Source organism: Lampetra planeri, chromosome 44, assembly GCF_965212315.1.
Source record: "Lampetra planeri chromosome 44, kcLamPlan1.2.h2, whole genome shotgun sequence".
Classification (NCBI taxonomy): Eukaryota; Metazoa; Chordata; class Hyperoartia; order Petromyzontiformes; family Petromyzontidae; genus Lampetra; species Lampetra planeri.
Window position 1 is genome coordinate 4,465,695 of NC_136150.1, and position 17,442 is coordinate 4,483,136.

Below are 17,442 nucleotides of genomic sequence, written 5' to 3' on the forward strand. Positions count from 1 at the left end.
GGCTGATTTGCTCATCCACTCATCGCAGCCGCTCCATTGGTCGAGCCGGTTGCCAAATTCTGCAACTCCAAAAACAATCATCCGCGGCGCCTCCCTGCAATTGGGCAGCTGCCGCGGATGACATCACCGCCAGCACGCCATAAAACCCCGCGCTCGCTTCAAATCTTCTCACACACACTTCGCCAGCTGCCAACGCAGGGGGTTGGGGGGGGGACTTGCACCGGAGTTGTCGTCCGTCGCCCTTGGCGCGGCTGGGGCTCGCCGCCGCTGCTGCCGCCACCGCTACCACCACCAACTCTGCGGGGTCATCCGTCCAGGTTCATCATCATGGCCACCCGCGCCTTCTCGCGCTTGCTTGCCCCACTGCAGCGGCAGATTTGGCCGCTGGTGCGGTTTTCATCGACCGCGTCTGGAGTCACGGAGGAGGTCTCAACAACCACCACCTCCTCCTCTCCTGAACCCGGCACCACCACCGCATCTGCTGAACCATCCGCTCGGCCTCCACGCCCGAGGCCCGTCTGCAACGTCAGCGACATCAGCAGCTACCTGTGGACACGCTACGATGAGACAAAGAAGCTGGTGAAAGGTAAGGCGCCGAGTGCCGCCTTCGCCAGTATGGAGACCTTTTATTCTTGGACCCTCTAATAACGATGAGCGCTGCCCTTGGCGCGGTCCTGCTCTTCCATTTGTTAGTGGGGTAGCCCGAGGCGATCGTCTGGTCGGGATGCTTTGTGCGCTATGGGACTGATCCGGCTTTGGTCTTCCCCACGCTGCTGTGTGTCTAGGGCTGGGTGGGTCCCGACCACCTTGTGTGGTGTTTAGTCCAGGCCACGGCCAACTGGGCAGTATTTCGGCCAATCCCTTGGAGGTAGTTTTATATATTTTTACGTTAAATAATTTCTTGTTCCATTTCAATTACGCGGCAGTGCACATTACAACAGGACTAACGATTACAGGGAGAGGGCATGGAACAATTCGGAACTGGTCGATCTCGTTTCGCTTCCAGTACGCCTGACTTTGAGCTAATTTGTTAATGTCAGCCTGTCTCCTGCTCCTAGGCGAGCTGAATGCGTGCGATTGTGGTGGTTGCGCATCCATCCGTGGTGTTTTCGTTGGAACATTTATCGATGGCTGCGTAATTTGCCTCCTGGCCAAGTCTCTTTCACTCGGACTTTCCGTTGTGGTTCCGCTACTGTTCGCCCCGTATTCTTGTACAGAAATTGAGTTCCCAGGTCCACACGGCGTACAGCCGTTTCAATAAGAACGATGAACATTTCGTCTGCTTGTGTAGGACTTCTTAGAATTGAATGAGCTTTATAAGGGCACGGTAATCTAGGTCTGAATTGGTCACAAGTTATGGCACCGATGAGAGATTAACGGTTGTGGTGATTCCTTTTACCGCGCTGGTTGCATGGGACTTGTTGGTGGTTGAATTGATGGTGGTTTACACTGGACGTTAATGTCACTTTAACATGTATTGATTCGTTCGACCTAGGTGGTTGACTTTCCTTATGGATTTTAGAATGCAGGCAAAATCCCAAACCCTGTTTGCACCATCGTGTGGTTACAGGCTGTAACAACGTCACAGATTTGTATTTGTGCAATCGCACCCAAAACAATGATACAATCGTAATGTTAAATTGCGTAAGCGTTGTATTGCCAAGTGGTTGTCTCATGACAGCAAATTTTAAACTGCCCGCCGCAATGCATTGAGTCTTTACACCTGACGATGGCTCAGATAGTCATAGCCTTGACGTAGAGTGCTTGCTATGGTCTGTCAACGAGTGGCTGAGCAATACAAATTGCTGCATTGGTCCTGGTAGCGCTGTTGTATTACCGATTTGACTTTGGCAATTACCGTTTTACCACGAGTCTACGTTGACGATTATCGACGACCTGTTTTTACATCGATGCTTGATCTCTTACGTGACTTTAGTGTCCTAAAGTTGCCCGCGACGTGTTTGGTGTGCCAGCTGTAATGATGGTGGCGCGTCTCCGAACGTGCAACGCATTCCAGTCACACACATAGCCGGCCAAGGGCGGACCCCGTTCACTAACGCCGCTCTGAAACTTGACATTGGCGCTTAACACTTGCTGCACGACCCTTGCAAATGTACTACCGATGCAGTCTTTGTGTGACACAAATTTATTTTAAGGGTCCTTGTGTAAAATATAGCACTGTAGAAAGTGTAAACAATTTATTTGCGCGCTGCACCGATTAATTCCGTAGCGTAAACACGTCTGCTGGAGACCGACAACATTTAGGTATTGGCCGTCCGCTGCTAGATTTCCCCCAAGCCATTGCGATCTGTCGCCTAGCATGTTTACATGAACAAGAGTTTTTTTTTATCTCCGTTGTCCTCCCCCGGGCGTGTTTCTTCTTCACCCCTCTGCTGTCGTTCCGCCCTTCCAGTCACGACGCATCCTGCCCAAGCCCGCAAGTGTCTCGTGGCAGTAATTGGAAACATTTCTTTAGACCCCCCTAGAATTCGGTGGTAGAGGGGGGGGGTTACTGCTATAGATGTAAACAGCTTTTATCAGCTGAAGCGCCCGCACCACAACTTCCTGAACGGTTTGAACCCCGGGTACAATGTTGCCCGTTCTGGAGTTTAGACGCCTAAACAACCCTTGAGGCATCGTGATTTTATATCCACTGCGGCAGGAGGCGATCCTGCAGCACGTGCAAGATCGCACGTGCTGAGCCTTTTAAAAACTCGATGCCAAAACAACCACAACGATCCGACTGTTCCGTGATCGTGACGCGTCTCTCCTCCCACTGCCTGGCAAGCCGTGCTGCCGTTCACCTTGAGCCCCCCCCCCCCCCGTTGGCACCATCATGGACGCGTTCCTCGTTGTACGGATTATTTCTGGTTTAACTGGAATAAGGCGATTACCCCCCCACCCACCGCTGCCGCCTCGTCTCCACAAACCCACGTTACCCCACACCCACTCCCCCCCCCCCTTCTCGTACCAGCTGTCTGGTAAACATCCTTCTCGGGACGTCGCGCTGTAACCGGTTCTAACCGGTTTAGTCGTAAGGGTAGCAAGATGCGCGGTTAGTATGGGGTAGGGAAAGTGACGTGGTGACGCCTGCCTCGGTTCACGATTGTATTTATTGCTGCTTCTGGAACATTGCGGTTCCAGATCCACCCTACACCACTCCCCAGCGTGGTGGAGCAGCTGGTGCCTGTGACGTCCACACCACCCCCGATTCTGATGCTTGATTTGCCTAACACCGGTAGAGTGTTCTCTCATCTGATCATGCTCGTTCAATCTACACGGACCTGCGTAGTTAAATGTGTTTTTTTTTTAAGTAATCCTCTGTACACGGCAGTGCCATCTGCCCCAGCTACCATTAAACCAGAGGTCGCAACCGGGTACCCAACCAGGTATGGGTAGCCGTGTGCGGCCGGTTACGGGTAGGCCGTGAGTCACTGGTGAGTAACCGTTTGTCACTCATTTCGGGTAGGGAACGGTACCCGGCCGGATACGGGTACCCATTTGCGACCCTGGTGCGGCCGGGTATGGGTACGGAATCAAAACCCATGTTTGCGACCTCTGCATTAAACCTTGCACCCTGGCTTCCTCATACCCCGTGCAGACATCGTTCCCCCTGGGCAATGCCACCTGCTGAACCACAGCGCCGTGTACGTCAACAACGAGCTGTGCCTGGACGACATCGGCACCTACGGCTTCGACTACGACTACACGCTGGCGCTCTACTCGAGCGCTCTGCACCACAAGATCTACAACGCCGCGCTTGAAATCCTCGTCAAGCAGTACAAGGTGTGCGACCTGCCACGCAGATCCCTTGCTCCCCAGTATCTCACGGTGAATGCGCGTGCGAACGTTCACGCCATTTGTAGCCAACGGTGCCAATCGGTGGGAGACAACAACTAAACGCAAGTCGGCTGAAGCCTTTCCCAGGCAGTTGTGGTAAACTTGTGACTGTGCCATCCACCCTCCCCCTCCAGTACCCGGAGGAGCTGAAGAAGTACGAGTACCGGCCGGACTTTGCCACCCGGGGCCTCCACTATGACATCCACAAGGTTAGGGGTGAACGGGTGTGGGGGGGGGGGGCTGGGTTGATGCCTACCCGTCCACGTGGTTTAAGTTATTAGACGGGCTTCTCATAAGATGGCACTTTATTGAGGACACGTTCAATTGACATTGGGCGGAGACCCCACTGCAACAGACCCTGAGTCTCCCATGCATCTCCCTTGCATATCAACACAAGGCCATGCCACCTCGCTCATTCTTGCCGACTCTGGTCGCTCGCACTACCGGCGGGCTCTGTTGCCTAACCACGCTCCCTTTGGCATTCCTGTAGCCACCAGTCCCTTCGTGCTCAACAGACTCCCCTGTCACTTCCTGTGGCCACTAGTCCCCTTGTGCTGCATGCAGGCTCTATTGTCATTACGCTTGCGAACTGGAGTTGCCAACTCGGTGCAGCTTTTCTGGCATGATTTTTAAATGTCTTCACATCTCCCAATTTGCTTTTAAAAGTTGCCTGGAGATGGGATTTCCAAGATGTGGGGACAATCTGGGCATGCTGGCAACCCTGTGACTACCAGAGTGTAGAGGTCGTTAAGCTTTTATGTAACACCAGGTGTGGGGTCCATCCTGCTGACATGTGTCAAAAGTGGTGGTTAACAATGACTGCAGCCTGCACCTTTTTGTTCTTGGGGCATCCTGAAGGGGTAGGTGCACCCCATGTTTTAAGAACCACTGGTCTTAAAGTGTGCCTGGCCAAAAGGGGGTGGACAATTTTTACCAGCCAAGGTCCACTGACCTGCAGTTTTTTCAAATGCAACCTGGCCAGAAATGAGAGCTCTAGTTGGCTTGTGGAACTTGCTAGCAGCCAAATACTCTAAATGCACATTGTTTCTAAATGGGAACTCGACACGACCACTGACTATGCAAACAGACATTGGGATCGGACCAAATAAACCTGGCGGTTAAAATCTTCCCAATGTCACACCTTACTGAGCTTTTGGCATGGTGCAAAATTCGCTACAACCCAGAAACGCATGATGGTATACAACACAACCATGCGCTGTTACGACCACAAGCTACGTGGTTGATGGCCACCTTGTTTAGGCCTGATGTAGATTCTAACTTGGCCAGGGGATTTCTGGGACTGGGGGTTTGATCAGGCGGTGGAGACTTAAAGCGGGGACTTGTAGGTTGGACCGACCCAGACCTGCTGTCAATTCTAATTGAAACCTCCGAATGCAATGTGAACTGAAGTGACATTGCCACAATGATCATTATGGAATGCACATGCGTAATTGGCCCCTGGGGTCTGGTACCGTTGGTCGATAACCCGCCGCCTGTGTTACCAGGGGCTGCTCATGAAGATCGACGCCTTCCATCACGTCCAGCTGGGCTCGGTGTACAGGTGCGCGAGCCTGGCAACCCATCGGGACCTTATTGTTGTGCCCGTCGGCTTTTCTGGCATTTTGAGCTGTGTTTGTGCACCCCCCTACCCCCGTGAAAGCCAAGCTTTGTCAGTACCAGTTCTAAGATATCAATTCATGATTAATAAGCCGTAAAAAATTTTGGCGCCATTGGAACACTTGTAGAGGCCCCAACCATCTGTTGCCATGATGCTATTGAAGGCCCTCCCCACTGCTGTAAATGGGTGTATTGACAAACTTCATCACCACTGGACAGGTTTTTTTGCAGTAGGGGGTGGCACAGAACCAATTTGGGGACAATCGACTCTCTATGGAAATCCAAATGACTTGCGGTGTATACCACTGCTCAAACCTGCAAAAAATCTGCTCCATTTCAAGGTCTTGCGCTGCTACACGATGAGACATGATCCAGATTTGCATCGGCCAAAACGTTGCTTCCGGAATCCATATTTATTTTTCCTGGAGGAATCTGGGCTGTGAAGTGGAACTTGGCAAACAATAGAAACGACATCTGCACGGTTTGCTTGTGGTGGGTAAATGGGATGGTCACGGTTGGTATTACTCTAACGACCTTTGTCGTCCACCACAGGGGCTACTCGCCAGTGCCAGACGACGAGGTGATGACCCTCTACAGTGGCACCCACGTGCGCCTTCACCAGATGACCGACTTCTACGGCAAGGTCGGTTGACACACCTTACATTTTTTTCACCCACTTGTACGGAGCCATTTACCTGCTGCCTCGCTCTTACCAGGTTCTTGTCCTGCGCATTTGCCAGCTTGTCAACCAGTCGCTACTCTGCTTGCACCTAACGGCTGTCTGACATCGCTTGCTTGCACCCAAATAGCCACATCCCTTTCCCTGACTCGCTTGGTGGGTGCTTGTGGGCCTGCAGGATTTTGTCAGAGGGAGGCATGTTCATTGTCATCCTAGGAAGTGGAGGGGAATGTCTGAAATCTACATTAGAACTGGTGGTGTTCCTGAGCTTGTTGGTGCTCTGCCAATAACGGCTTTGTGCGCTCCCCGCATCAAAACAGTCTGGGTAGTCCCCCTCCCCCATCGAAGTGCATACTGCCAGAATGAATCTGCTCACGCACGTGGGAGGCGCGTGTCTCCACACGCAGCCTGTGGTCTGCCTCTGCGTTAAACCACTCCCACAAACGGCGCCCCTTCGGGTTGGTGCTGCCCCAGTGCTGGGTGTCCGGGGCACTGCAGTCAGGGGGCTAAAGTTGTCAGGATTTCCCTCGCGTTTTCATACGGCGGCTGTATTGTGGACAGTTATAGTATAGGTAAATAGCAATTATTAATGCGTTTGTAAACTACAATCTCGCCACTACTACTATCCTGCAGTTTTCATGAATGCCTGTCTACGATGGCAACTCTTTGCATGCAAATCTTTTAATGATGCCCCCTTACTTTGTAGCACTGCACCACCCACGTGGTTGTGAAATGTATTAGCAAAGCACTAAAATGGCACGCCGTCACAGCTGCTGCCGAGTGACACCACAGGCCTCATCTGGCTGCTTGCCTCTGCCCCCTTTATCAGACGCAGTGATTACATTTATAGACGGGACCTTTCATCATGGCAGACCGAATCCTGAGGTTGATCCAATAGGCCAGTGTTTTATTGCCATTTTGGATGGGAGTGTTTGAATTTCTAGTAGACAATTTGCAAATTGTCCACGAAGTAAAAACAATCTGATTACACCATTGCAGATTTGGCGTTGGTCTCGCTTCAATATTTACCTAATAAGTGCAACTGAACGGCAGCACCTTCAGTGGCCAGGAAGGTCCCGTGTACAGACATGAACACGTGGAGGCATTTTAGAATGAATATTCATTTACACTGAAGTTGCATGGGAACTCCATATCAGACTTCATCCAAAATAACTTCCACAACTGTCTTGGTCCTGAATGAGCCAGGTTGTGCCATCGCTATTAAATTTCACTTCTTGCCGGTTAACCGCACTGCCTAATTGATTATTCATATGGTGCTCCACCCTGTTTGACGACTAAGACTGAGTACTGATTTTATCTTGGCTAGAAACTGCGAGTGGCCATGTTTCATAGCTCTGTGGCCTTGACCCCGGTGAGCATCTAGCTAGCCAAGTCACTCGCTGAATTTCTGCAGCCGATATCCGTACAGCCGGTTTTGGTAGCATGCTGAAATGTTGGTGATACCGCAATTTCCTTCTGTCCCTTCGCTCCTGTCCAAGCTTTCTCACGTGGGTGCTTGTTTACCTCTTCAGACGTGCAAATCGACAATCGTTTATTGTTAGTTGTGGTGTGCTGGCCTGCATGGTCAGATGCTGGCCTGGCTCGTGTATTCATTCCAAGTCTATCAACTGAAAATCCTGTAAGATGTAGGTCACGCCACTAAGGCCCATGATGGGAGTTTTGGACTGACTGCATGTCCAGTGATTTTTTTCTGACGCATTGTAGAATTGCAGTAGGTCTCAACAGTTTAAAAAACAAATGTAACCCATCACACGTCTGTTCCATATTCCCCTGGCGTTTATCTTGCCCATGAAAACACAATTCTATGGTGTGCTAGGTGAGCAGGACTGGGGGATGCATCTGCCAGCTGACCATAACACGTGTGGTTTTTGGTGCAGGGAAGCCGCATGAAGCAGTACATGGATGTGTTCTCTATCCCGGAGATGACTCTGCTGTCCAGTGTCAACGACCACTTCAAGGGCAACCGCATTGAGTACGACCCCATCCACCTCTACAAGGATGTGTCGGTAGGTCGCACTGCCAAACCCCGTCTTGATGAATGCACCACACGTGGAAAACTGGGACAAACCTGTACCGTGACTTTTGTTTTGAACTGTGCCTGGTTTTCTGCTCTGGCACCTGACATTTACCCCCTGTTTTTAGTGCAACTCGACAATTTGTGGTTTACATATCGGATCTTGTGGCTCTCGCTCTGTTGCATCGTCCAGTGTTGGTCAATGACAACCTCGGTTCTGTTCACGTGGTTCATTGGTAGGGGGGGGGGGTTAACATTGTGCATGGCCAAACTATCTAATTTGTCCAGTGCTTGAAGGGGGGAGTGAGTTGTCTGGGCAGTGATAAGGGAGCGAGCTACATGAGGCTTCGTTAGTCCAAGCACAACATGCATTCAACCCGATCCGGTATGGTTGGGTTTGCCAATCCTCACTGGGCACAGGTAACTTGGGACCGTTCCCATGCTGACCTGGATTGACTTTTAACTTGTGTGACTGACACACAGCTCCTGTTCATTGCAATTGATTAATTGTCACCTCGGCTTTACATGGCTCTCCGTTGAAGTTGCTTTTGTCTTGGAATTTGTTTCCCACAAATGTAGGTTTTTATACTTGCTAGACCATATTTCCATCGGCCCTCTAAATTCAGTTTCTACTTTGAAACCAAATTACTAGTTTGACCTATTTAAAGACACCTAGGTGGCTTTTGGATAGACTAAACAGGTTAGAGGTCTTACGTTTTAGAGCAATGACTGCTATTGGTGTTAATATGGATATTTAAGCCAACTCTACAGCCCAAAACGGTGTAACACGAGTGAATTGTTTCGACGCAGTTTTTTTTTAGAACCTCGGCGCAGAATTAAATGGACCCAACCATTGCACGTCATGGGTGGAGGGGTGGGGCATCCCTAGCATCCCCCTGTCAATTTGGAATGTTCTGCTTATAATGCAGTCCAGCTGGTACTCTAAGACGATCACATGATTTGATCAAATGGTGCTTAACACCATTTGACAACATGCATCTCGTGTAGTCATGACCCAGAGCTGCCCTGAGGCGGCGTTGCTGTGTTCAATACAAAGTCTGCAATTGTGTCGTACCTTTTGCCTTTTTCAGTGATCACTACTATTCTGGGCATGTTCTTAAATGTTCCATGTAGTGTTGATTCGGACTTGCTCCATCTAATTTATTAAAGTACTATCCTGAAGGGTAGCTTTCAGTCGGAGGCTGGAGCACATGTCTTGATAATGTGGGCTTGCCACTAGATGACATGGTACTGGGTGCACCATGCCTACCCTAACCAAAGTACTTGCTATAACCGCACATGACAATGCTCTGGCTTGAGCAATCTGTCCTTTGTGCACAATCCGTTTTGTTATTGTGCTTGGCCATATTGCCTGACTTGTGCATGATTGTCAGTTCCAAGCTTTGTAAATGGTGCCGGGGGGGGGGGGCGAGCACAAATGGGCCCTTTTGCCTGAAGCAAAGCCCTTTAACAACTGCTTGCAATGCTCAATTGTGCACAAAATGGCCGTGATCTGCCAACCCTGGCCTTGTGCGTCTGTTTGTGCCTTTGTGCGGCATTGCCACTGCATGTTTGTGCCAAGTGCTCCAAAAGGCTGTTCTGCAGCACATTGCAAAATATCACAACAACCAGACCCTGGGAGTGTCACGGTCAGTATCCTGGCTCCCACGCACATGGTGCAAAAAGCATGTTTACGTTTGTACGTCTAATAATTTAGATGAATATCTGTGCATCACCTAGCTTGCCCCCTCTTGGTGCGCTGCATGATCTTGCCCTGCATCGATGCATAGCATAAAGTCGTGGAGTAACGGGGAGAATGATGGGTGTTGCCGCCTTTTTGATGGTGGCTGTGGTTCTGCTTGTAGGGGTTGTGGCTCGAACATGCACAGGCATATTTACTTGGACAGATCTGCCGTGCAGCCTATACTGACTGACTTTTTCTGGTTGCCGAGGGCCTAATTAAGGCCATGCAGTGCACAAGGTGCCAGGCAATTTGGCCAACTTGTTGGGTCAATGACGGTAGCACCAGGTACTTGTTTGTCAGTATCCAGGGGGGGGGGAGGCTTGACGGTAACTGGAACTTGTATTTTAAATTGACATCACCTGGATGAAACTGCCAGTAAGCCTTAGGCTGCACAAACCAAGGGGGCATCTGATCTTGGTTGCACCAGGAGGGAGATTGCAGGACCTTTTACTTGCTACTTGGATAGGTCGCTACTGTTCATGCTTGTGCTGGTAGTTAAATGTGTTCAGGCTGGAAAGAGGGAGGCAGCACAATGTTTACACACTGCACCAGTCTTGCTGTTTAAATTGGAGTCTAGCAGGGGGGGGGTATAATGATTCTTGTTTGGCCTTGCCCTGGAACTGACCTCTGCTCACTCAGTTAGTAGCACACTAATGCACGTTTGAAGAAACATGGCAACACAACCACTGCATGACTGCACGCGCAGAGGAGACGAACTCTCCATTCCAGAAGAGCAGTTGTGCAAAAGAGCGGAAGGAAATGCAGTCAAGTGGGGGTAGGGGGGGTGTTACTGAGCAGGGGTTGAAGAGCGGGCAGTGCTGACGGATTTTCATTGTTTTTGGCGACTAATGCTACTGAAGATGCGTGGTCTCGTTTTGTCTAACTGGGATGTGTCTAGAAAGTGAGGATGCCTGGTAACTGACTGGCCGTGCACGAACATTACCAGCTGGACTGTTTGCCAGTCGGCGTGCCTCTGAAATTGTGCATGCCTAGAAGGCTGGCAGCTTACTAGGGTGAAGTTTCAAATCTAATGCGGGTGACCCCAAGCATGTAGAGTTGTAGTCTGTAGGCTTTACATCGCCTATACTGTAGCTCCAAAGGGTTGGAGTCGTCTGGCTTTGCCAGAGCACGTGCCGATTGAGGTTTTTTGGAAGTTGCCACACGTCACGTGTCCATACTTGTGCGGACGTGGTGGGGATTAAAAAAAGTGGCCTAGGTGTCACCTGATCCCGAGTGGCCCAGAAGTGTCAAAATTATTTTTTTGGTTATTGATTAAAAAACCGACACCCGACTATATGCCATGCCTGAGCTGAACGCAGCTGTTGCTAGGAGGGGTTTATTTTAGCATTTTCACTTGCCCAAGTGCTATGTAATATAGACATCGTGCTGGGACGCCATTTACCGTTCTCACAGCCATTGCCTCAACCTTTTTGTGGAGTGGCTTTAATGCCAACTAATCCTGTTGCAAGATCTTCCCAATCCACTGCTGGATGAAGGTCTCTTCCTTGTTTTCCATATGGGTGGTTTATCCAAACATCACCAACGCTGGTAGATGAAGGGGGTTGACATAAGGTGGGTGCCTGGAATGCTTCAGATATTTCCTACTGCTGGTAATTGAACTTGTTAGGTTCGTATTGTGCCAACGCCAAAACATCTGCTCCACATTTTTAGGCACGAAAACAATATTGTTTAATGTGTGGATCATTCAAGTACTGCAACGATTGTGGTTGGGCATGCACGACTTGGTATTGGTGTGCCAGCTGTCATGTTTGGCTGAACTTGCTGTACGTGTAGCTGGCACACTACGATATTGCTTGGCATGCTGTTCCACAAACCCTGTGACCTCCCCCATTTTTTTTTCAAATGGCTGCTTTCAGCCATTGCACGAGTATCCTAATGCATTTGGGCCTTCCGTCGGTGAAGTCTGCGTACTTCATGCGATTATGTAAACACTGCTGCTGGACAGACAAAAGTGGCCTGGCCTAGTTCTGACCACCCACACCTTTTTTGTGGCCTTATTCGTTTGCCAAAAGCTTACCCTAGCATCCCTTAAGGCTATTTACAAGGCATCTACATTCCACTTTATACATCGTGGATGGCTCTTCCTGCAGAATTTGCCTCTTGCTGAAGTGTTTTTCTGCATGAGCAGGAGATCGGACATCCTTAGAAACTAAGGGATATTTGACACCCCCCCCCCCACATTCCTGAGGCCCTGCCTTGTACAGGGTGAGGTCTGGGAATTCTTAGAGCCACAAAGACTAACATTGGCGAATATTGATTTTTAGCCCTTGTCCACTGCTGCTTGAAAGCCCAGGGTTAGTTCAAGTTGGTAAATGCCCCTTCCCAAGAGTAGTTTAAGCTTCTAATATTTTGCATTGTTTTGCTCCATGTTCAAATTGGTGCCCTTAAAGTTCAGAACCTTTGGAAAATTATCCAAATATAAAGACAAGATACTCTAATATAATGGTGCTTAAAAAGCTGGGGAACTTGACAATTGTGCTGCATTTAGGACCCAGTGGTGAGGGTTGAGATATGCCCTTGGGAGGGATTGGGGATGTGAAGTGCATGGTGGGAAGAGGGCAATAGACGTGGTGGGGGTGTGAGCGGAAGACCCCCAGTGCAGTTGGTAGCCAGCATCTTTTGTTAGAAAAGTTTTTGGGTCCTTGAGGGGGTAGCCCAAGGGACCAGTTGGCCGTCTACGTGCGCGTTGTCAGGTCGTGTACCAAACTCTACATTATGACTAGCCGTTGTCTGACTTTAATGATCCCCCAGACACGACAAATTAAAATAACCCGAAAAATAAAAATTTCACATGGCGTCCCACCCTGCGTCATGTGGGTTTTTTTTAGCTTTGTCCGTAACGGATAAGGGTGGGGAGGGGGGGCTGTCTGGAGTGGCCAGGGCCTTTTGTGCTCTTGCCTGGCAGGATCACCTTTGACATGACCCCTACATTGATGGAGTGAGTCGCCCTCTTTGCTTTTAAGAATTCTACAAAGGTTGACCCCCCCCCCCTCCCAATTGCACGTGAGTAATTGGATGCTTGCAATGTTTTTCTCATAAAGCAGCCGCCTTGTTGTGCCCTGCCTGCACTGGGATTCTAGTAACGTTTGGTTCATGTCCAGGCCATGGCCAACATTGATGGCAGATGGTATTCAAACGTTAGGCCCTTCCCTAGCTTCACTTGATGAACTGTTCATGTGTGCACAGCAATGACCATGGTTGGTGTTCTGTCTTGCCACCCTCTGCTATTGTGGCTCTGACATCACTTAAAATGCACCAAATCATTTGGGGATTTTAAATTGAACACATTTTGGCCCTTGTAATTTTCGAACCATTGCCCTGCTTTAATCTCAACTGGAGGCCCATTATACAGCCTAACATAATCACTTGCCTGGATTTGGCCATTTAATTTTTGTTCTTGACATGGCATAAGCTAAACTTGCATGGCTTGCAAATTGAAAAATAATTGGTTTTTACTTTTGCTGTACAGCCTTGAATCCTACGATTCTATCCAGGATTTTACAAATTCTAGTAATGCCAATTTTATCGAACGAAATTTTTACACTATGCAACCCAACCGCGCTAATTAAGTGCAACTCCACGTAATTGCATCGACTCTGCTGCTGACGGATTCATCAGCTTTTATACTGACGGTCTGACTGTCTTTTCACGTTTGTTTTGTGGACAGGATGCAGTGAGGGATGTCCACGTGAAGGGGTTAATGTACAAGATCATCGAGGAGAATCTTGGTAAGTTTCCACGTGGCTAAAAATCTCTTTAGCCCACATGAGCTACAGGGGAAGTAATTATAGCGAGCACCTAATTGGTGGAGAGGGTAGTGAGGTGACCACACCAGCCACCTTTGTCTCCCACTGCCATTACAGGGTTGTCCAAGACAGCCCAGGTCTAGTGGGTATTTGTCAGATGGTGATTGCTGTTGGTACTATGCTCGTTGCCTGTTTTGTAGTGCAGTGCATTTTCTTATGGCTGCACAGCTACTCGCCATGATGCATAAACAGACGAGAAGATGGGTAGACACTTGTGTAGGGCTTAACACCGACATGCAGAAGGCCACATCTTGTAGGATTCGGTGGCCAAACTAAGTGGTGTTGATGCTTTAAGAATCTGCTCGATGGGCAGCTGTTGACTTTGCCGGCTCACTTGCCGTGTGGAATTTCAAACCCTCGCAGGCAGTTGTGACGAGCCCATCCAACCAGTGCTACTTAACATGTACATGCATGTGTTTAACATGACCCTTGCCTGCATATGCTGGAGATCGGTTCGTGAATTGCACAAAGGTTGTAGAATTCCCCCGTGAGCATTGGGCAGCATCCCTGAGGTTGCTAGACGGCAGTAAAGAACGTGAACTAATCTCCATCTGTACGGAGTTGCCCCTTGGATGTTGTCTTTCTGTGGTTGCTCTGTTCTGCCGCAGTAGTGTCAATTTTAATTTGCTGATCATTTTAAAAAATAGACCCAATGCAGCAGGAAACCCTCCCTCGAGAATCCAAAGATGACTTTTGGATAAAAAAAAAAAAATTCCGTTGTGCCCACTGCCAGCCTGCATTCACCCCCTCTGCATGCCATCTCGGCCTAATTGCTGTCACCCCCCTCTTCTCAACCTTTTCACTCTCCCAGAGGAGTACATCCAGAGTGGGGAGGAGACCTATGCTGTCCTCCAGAAGCTCGTGAGCTACGGCAAGAAACTCTTCCTCATCACCAACAGCCCGTTCAGCTTTGTGTGAGTTAATCTCCATACGTTTGGCTCTTGCCACCCCCAGCCACTGCAACTACTCCAATTGCCAACCTACATTTAATCAAGGCCATTGATGGTTCTTTTCTCGGCTTTGACCAAATAAGTCTGCGATATGACACACCCACGATGGGAAAAACAAGGTCTGAAATAAAATCGTGGGGGGGGGTGGGAGTTATGGGGTGTTCCATACCTGGTGCCCAATGTCTCCTGAACGAATTCGAGACTGGTGCCAGGAAAATGCGTCCCATCGCTTCATCCTGTTCCAGCAGCAGGGGACAGAGGTTGGGCCAAGTCGACTTTGTTCCATCTTGAAACAATGACCATGGCGGTGCTCTGTCAGTGTTGGTGCCGTGCATCCAATAGTTTGTTATTTTCACATCCACCCTGCGTTTTTATGAGCCCTGGGAAGCGGATGCCGAGCCAACCGATGCCAAAACCACTTTTTCGGAAGATGAATTTCTTTCCAGGTCATGTGGACCGGAGTAGGTGATGTACAACCCGTGGCCATGGCCCTTGTAGGAGTGGTTTACTTGATATAAACGTTCCCTTTAATATGGTGCCCAAGGGGTCCCATGTTTCATGGAAATTTTTGAATTCCAAATTTAAAGGATCTAAAATCAAGTGTCCATGGATTATGTATTTAGTACCAAATGAGATACAAGCATGCCATTTATAGAACGCTGCCCTTTGCACCAGATTAACACGTTTTTTGGATGTTGGCATGGAACCAGTTGCTTTTAGACTGGAAATTGACCCGCGGGTATTAGTTCCTCACAATGTTTTTACTTGGTGTAGAGAATCTCGAACTTTTGCAGCATTGTTTATAAGGGTTGACCCTGACCAAACTCCCCATCCTTGCCTCTGCAGCAACAAGGGAATGCTGCACATGGTGGGTGAGGACTGGCGCGACCTGTTTGACGTCATCATCGTGCAGGCTGAGAAGCCGGCCTTCTTCACGGACAGCGCCAAGTATGGGTGCCCCTCGCCCCCCTGAACGCTATTGTCAAGTTGGGCTTTGTTGCTTTTTAGCACGTGGCACACCAGGGTTGGTAGGACATGCAAATAACGTGCTGGGAAATACCCGAACCTACTGTGCTTGGTTGTCTGAGATGGAAGTGTATCAAGTGGGCTTGCTCTATAGTAAAGCGCTTGGACCAACCAGTTAATGGGAAAGTCCATGTGCGTGCTTGTTAAAAAAAAATCAACTTCTAAACTTTTGCACAGTATTTAGCCAGCCATGCACCCCAAACTCTTTCCGTTCAACTCGAGCTATGCAGCCAGTGTGGACTCTGGTTTCTTCCCCCAAATGTTGAGGTTGTGATCTCTGATCAACTCCCAACCCTAAGCGTGACCATGAATAATAGAGACCCGAGGTGTGAGACTGCTTGTTTTGGATCAGCAAGGCTACGCATGCTGCCAAATGTAACCAGCACCGCAATCCAAACAAACAACCCTGGAACATTGCTTTAAAACTAACTTTTTAACTTACCACTAGGGTTCTCCAACTAGATCCTGGCTCTACACATGGGTGTGGCACACTTTGCTGGGAACCTGTTTATTCTTTGATCCCCTTGCATCAATACTGCCATTTAACTCCATCCTGCCATGTCCTGTCAGTTTCCAAATGTTTGCAGTCATTTACATAACCACGTTTGGTCATTTTTTAGTTTAATGCATATTGGCACTTTGTCAACACCGTAAATGATTTATTTACAAGTTTGTTGCCATGCTTGAAATTTTTATAGGTAAAAAAAAACCTGGCTCTGAACATTATCTGCTTCATGCTGACCCATGAAAACCACTTTAATCTCAATCTGAAGTCGTGTGCCACTAGCTTTGTGTGACCTCTGCACGTCAAACTTCTGCTGCCTCCATGTCGATATAAATGTTTTTTGGCGTCTTAAACCCAGCTGGAGCGCACGGTCTGTCCTCCTGAATTGGATAAACACTTTTGTGTCTAGCCTGCAGCCTGAACTTTAAGTGTACATAATCCCAATGTTCCCCTGCTATTGACGTCCCTGCTTGGCCATAGAATGGCAAGCTTGGGCTCATGCTTTCTCTACTAAGCAAATACCTGTTTCCCCCTCCCCACCACCCCTTGCTTCAGCTGGGGGCAACGGTGGAAGGAAACGGGAGTGAGGGCCAATGTGCTGACCTTGCAGGAAAACAAAATCCCTCACTTGGCACAACGCCTTTTTACCTTGACCCGCCTGCTGGGGGGGTGGGACGGGGGCTGAACAAAGAAAGGGAGTAACCTGAATGAGAACCTCCTGGCTCCAAGTGTGGTTTGTGGCTTATGAGGGAATGGAGCTGTGACGGTGAATGCTGTCGCTGCAGGAACTCCACCTGACCTGCCCAGAGATGCATTCTGCTGTGTCAAACCACTACCAGGATGAAGGCCTGCCCCACCCATTAGCATGTGACCTGGATCCCACCTTCTGTATTTTGGCATTGCTAACACAGCAACTACAAGAATCTCAAACATGGCCATTTTACCTCCTTTCACATTTTTGCATTTGCCCAGACTCATTGGACATCAATTTGACTTTCGTGATGGCTTATTCCTGGTTGTAAGTGGTACCCTGCTTGCAGAACTCTGGCAAAATACCATTTTTGGGTTCCATGTTTTCATTTTGGCCATGGTGTAGTGTGTTCACGTCCTTTCTCCTGCGTTCCTGCAGGCCCTTCCGCCGCCTAGACGACTCTGGCTGCCTCCAGTGGGACAAGATCGACAAGCTGGAGAAGGGCGAGATCTACCAGCAGGTAAAACT

The 17,442-nt window shown here is 49.2% G+C and overlaps 1 protein-coding gene across 1 annotated transcript in view; it reads left to right on the forward strand.

Annotated features, from left to right (window-relative positions):
* The first annotated feature begins 157 nt into the window (after positions 1 to 157).
* Positions 158 to 17,442, forward strand: part of LOC144732759 (5'-nucleotidase domain-containing protein 2-like) — a 21,850-nt gene continuing 4,565 nt past the window's right edge. The window contains exons 1-10 of the mRNA XM_078614336.1: positions 158 to 586; positions 3,602 to 3,786; positions 3,975 to 4,049; positions 5,346 to 5,401; positions 6,010 to 6,100; positions 8,035 to 8,163; positions 13,604 to 13,664; positions 14,554 to 14,656; positions 15,539 to 15,640; positions 17,353 to 17,434. Of these exons, the coding sequence (XP_078470462.1) occupies positions 328 to 586; positions 3,602 to 3,786; positions 3,975 to 4,049; positions 5,346 to 5,401; positions 6,010 to 6,100; positions 8,035 to 8,163; positions 13,604 to 13,664; positions 14,554 to 14,656; positions 15,539 to 15,640; positions 17,353 to 17,434 (1,143 nt within the window). The 5' untranslated portion in view covers positions 158 to 327. The remainder of the gene's footprint in view (positions 587 to 3,601; positions 3,787 to 3,974; positions 4,050 to 5,345; positions 5,402 to 6,009; positions 6,101 to 8,034; positions 8,164 to 13,603; positions 13,665 to 14,553; positions 14,657 to 15,538; positions 15,641 to 17,352; positions 17,435 to 17,442) is intronic.